The sequence below is a fragment of the Amphimedon queenslandica genome, unplaced genomic scaffold, assembly GCF_000090795.2.
Source record: "Amphimedon queenslandica unplaced genomic scaffold, v1.1 AMPQUscaffold_12928, whole genome shotgun sequence".
Lineage (NCBI taxonomy): Eukaryota > Metazoa > Porifera > Demospongiae > Haplosclerida > Niphatidae > Amphimedon > Amphimedon queenslandica.
The window spans coordinates 21666-25296 of NW_003546836.1; the positions used below are offsets into that span (position 1 = coordinate 21666).

Below are 3631 nucleotides of genomic sequence, written 5' to 3' on the forward strand. Positions count from 1 at the left end.
TTGGTCCAATTGACACACTACGGTTCTGTTTAAGTTCAGCTCCATATACATTTATTATTAGTGATGGTGACATGGTGTATATAGCACATTTACTACATGCAGTGGTATATGTGTACATGTATATACTGTATGGGTATTTAATTTTGCAAATTTTGCGGGTGACTTCTTAACCGGAAAAATTAATACCATGGAAATGCTCACTGCGCATGCCATAGCATGTGAGAATCAATGACTTAATGCAAGTGCACGTGCAAAAATGTGAAATTTAATTCCCCTCAAAATTAAAAAATTAAGACCTTTTCACTAAAACACTAAATTTTATATCCTTCAAAATTTACTACCCGTACAGTATATACATAATTTAAGGCAGTTCTTCTTTAACTTAAAATGTAGCTCTATTCAAAAAATTATCAGAGTGTCAACTACATCTAGTACAAAACATGAAGAAACTGAAATTTGAACTTGAAGGCAGTCACAAGATTATTGGTATGTTTTAGTTTAAATCTATACAAAAAGTATTTTATTGCCAATAAAGATTCAAAGGTGGAGTCATTGGAAGAAAAACTATTGAAGACAAATGAAAGTACATATATATGAAGATTTACTATTTCATTTTGATTATTACACTCAGAATTAATACTACTGAAGAAGCTGTATTTATCTGATGAATTTGAATCCATTGGAAAGCTGCAAACATTGCTACAGAGTAAAAAAATTAACGTGTATTGTGTGACTTTATTTAAAATTAAAGATTTGCAGGAAGAAAATAAGCGACTTAAAGCTATCATAATACAGAAAGAAGAGGAAATGATTGGTAGAGAAAATTTTCTATCATTTCAATAGTATATATACATTGTATGTAGCTGTCGAAAGAGAGACTGAAAGTAGAGATGAGGAAATAAAAGAATTGAAACAAAAACATGAGAATCTTTTGAAAGCAAAAGGTATGTTTTAAGATGAAAGCTATAGGAATATTATTGTAAGGTATAATACCTGTGCTTTGATAATTGTAGCTACCACTACTTCCAATCAGTCATATTAACTTGTCACCAAACCCATCGATAGCCTTGCAAAGCCAGATTCATTAACATGGGAGGAGTCTACTTTTGCAAGACTTACCCGTGGGTGGCTTGTGTTTTTGCATTTAATTGATGCATAATGATTGTCACTATTTTTTGAACTGATGTACAAAATTTGATAATCCACTAAGAAATAAATACACTTGATAACATGTGTATGCTTTACTTTCATAGAAGAATCCTTTGCAAAAGAAGTTTTAGTGTTAAATGAACAAGCAAGTCAAATGAAAGAAGAGCTATCATCAATTAATAATGAATTAAAGCGATCAGAAGGTATGTCACTTGCTCTTGGTTTGTTTATGAAAGACATGTACTTAGAATCTAATGAAGAGTTAAAGGAGGAATTACAAGCAAAATGTAAAATGAGTAGGGCAAAAGATGCAGAAATTGAAATGTTGAAAAAGGAAAATAAAGGTGAGAGAGAATTTATTTTATTTTTAAAATTAACATGTAGTCAATGAAGATATAAAAATCCATGCAGAGCCTACTGTATTTGATGATACTGGAGAGACTGCTCAACCAGGTTCAGTAGTATGTGTTCATTCAGGCTCTGCACAATATTCCAGTGAGTCATCAACACAGGAAAGTAAAGCCCTACCAATTTCTAAAGAACCATTAAGCGTAACAGGTAATTTCTATCATTATGCATTAATTTATTTGCATGTTAGAAACAAGAGAGAAAGAACCTGCATTGGATCAATGCCAAGACCTAGAGTGTAAGCTTTAATGATCTCTTTTGTGTGACATAAACATATTAAATAGTGAGCAAAGAAAACCCTAAAACTGAAAAAAGGCCTGAATTTAAAGCTCCATCAACAGCAGCAATTGGTTTTCTGTACACAACATTCATTGTACTTCTTGTAGCTATTTGTTGGCAGCCAGATCCCAGCATATTTATTAGTATGAACATAATGTTGCTATGTATTGTATTAATTATAATGCTTTAGGTTCTTTACCAGGTGTTGAAGTTATTGCATCACATAAATTCTTAGTAGCAGGTGGTCAATCCTCCCAGTTACACTGGGATGAGTATGGTTTGATGCTGGATATTCCAAGTGACGCACTTCCTTGTGGTTTTGTGGCTGAGGTTGTCATTCGTGTTAGTGTGTCTGGTCCATACGTTTATCCTGATCTAAAAACCTGGAAACCAGCCAGTGCTGTATACTGGATATCAAGCAGTAAAGAATTTGTTAATCCTATACTACTGGGTATCTGGCATAATGTGAAAGGAAGTGTAAACAGTTCATCAATCAAAGTTTTAACAGCTGAAGACACCCCACAAAATATGTCATATATATTTAATGAGTTTTTGGGTGATTTTACTGTCAAAGGATCTTATGTCTATTTTAAACTCACTGGTTTTAGTGGTAAAAAAGTTGTCACCTCTTTAGATGTCAGAAATTTTCAAGGTTCTTTATTCTACAAAATGTCTGATGCTGGTAACAAGTGGAAATACAGCCTTGTCATTTACAATTCTCATACTAAAGGTGTGACAAGAAGTGTAAGTTAATTGCTTTCTTGTCTTTTAATGGCTATTGTTTAGTTATTTGATGGAACACAATATGAAGACTGGATTCTGGATATAAAATTTGATGTAAAATTTGAAGAAAACAGCAAAATTTTAGAGCTAATTATAACTCCTGATCCACCACTAGAGAATTGGATCATTCGAGGAAGAATCAATCCACTTTCTGTGAGCTATGTAACTGTAATTTGTGATTTTTATATGATATTTCTAATTATAGTATCACAAGGATGCCCTTCAAAGTCAGGGGCATATAGTCAGTAACATGAGATTTGATATTCATTGGAATGGCAGTAGTGATTTACTTACTGATGACTATCTAAACTTTCCATTAAAAGGAGCCGAATATCCATTATCTATTACTGCAAATCCTAGTAGAAGTAAGACACTAATACTATAAAATTATAATTTTATACTACTGTTACTGTATAGTTGATCATAAGACCAGTGCCAATATTAGTTTTACAAAGAAAAAAAGAGGTAAATTTATAATGCATTTTTTCTGCTCACAATGCTATGTCTATTCTATCATTATGAAATAACCGTTGTGAGAACCTATAATTTTTATTATAGGCATAAAATTAGACATCAAGGATTTGAATGACATTGATTTAATATTAAAGAGCAGCAGTTTCGATAATAGTAAATGGAGTGACCTTGGACTGAAGTTAGGTTTATTTCAAACACGGCTAAACACGATTAAAAGTGATAATTCTCAAGATGCTAAAGCATGCCTGGGAGAGACTTTGGGGAAATGGCTAAATCGAGTTGATGAAGTTGATAAGAATGGAGGAGCGACTTGGGAGGCATTGATGGATGCTCTTGAAAAGATTGAGCAGAAACCAGTAGCTGAAAGTAAGTCTGTACTAGATACTATCTACTTTATTGCTAATTTGCTTTATATCTTTATCATAGAAATAAAAGACTATATTGACTAATTTTTTAAGTAACAAAAATTTAAGTTGTATTTATATTTTATGTTTGCAAAGAAGTATTGCAATTGGTAAAGTCTCTAAAGATTAATGAG

At 32.2% G+C, this 3631-nt stretch overlaps 2 protein-coding genes across 2 annotated transcripts in view; both read left to right on the plus strand.

Moving 5' to 3' along the window:
- Nucleotides 1-3631, plus strand: part of LOC109586180 (uncharacterized) — a 26156-nt gene that overhangs the window by 2940 nt on the left and 19585 nt on the right. The window lies entirely within an intron of this gene.
- LOC109586182 (uncharacterized) lies at nt 1740-3615 on the plus strand. The gene is made up of 8 exons (XM_020002353.1): nt 1740-1795; nt 1842-1979; nt 2027-2580; nt 2623-2772; nt 2825-2984; nt 3037-3084; nt 3178-3459; nt 3520-3615. The coding sequence occupies exons 1-8, from the start codon at nt 1741-1743 to the stop codon at nt 3540-3542; spliced, it is 1410 nt and encodes a 469-aa protein (XP_019857912.1). The 5' UTR covers nt 1740; the 3' UTR covers nt 3543-3615.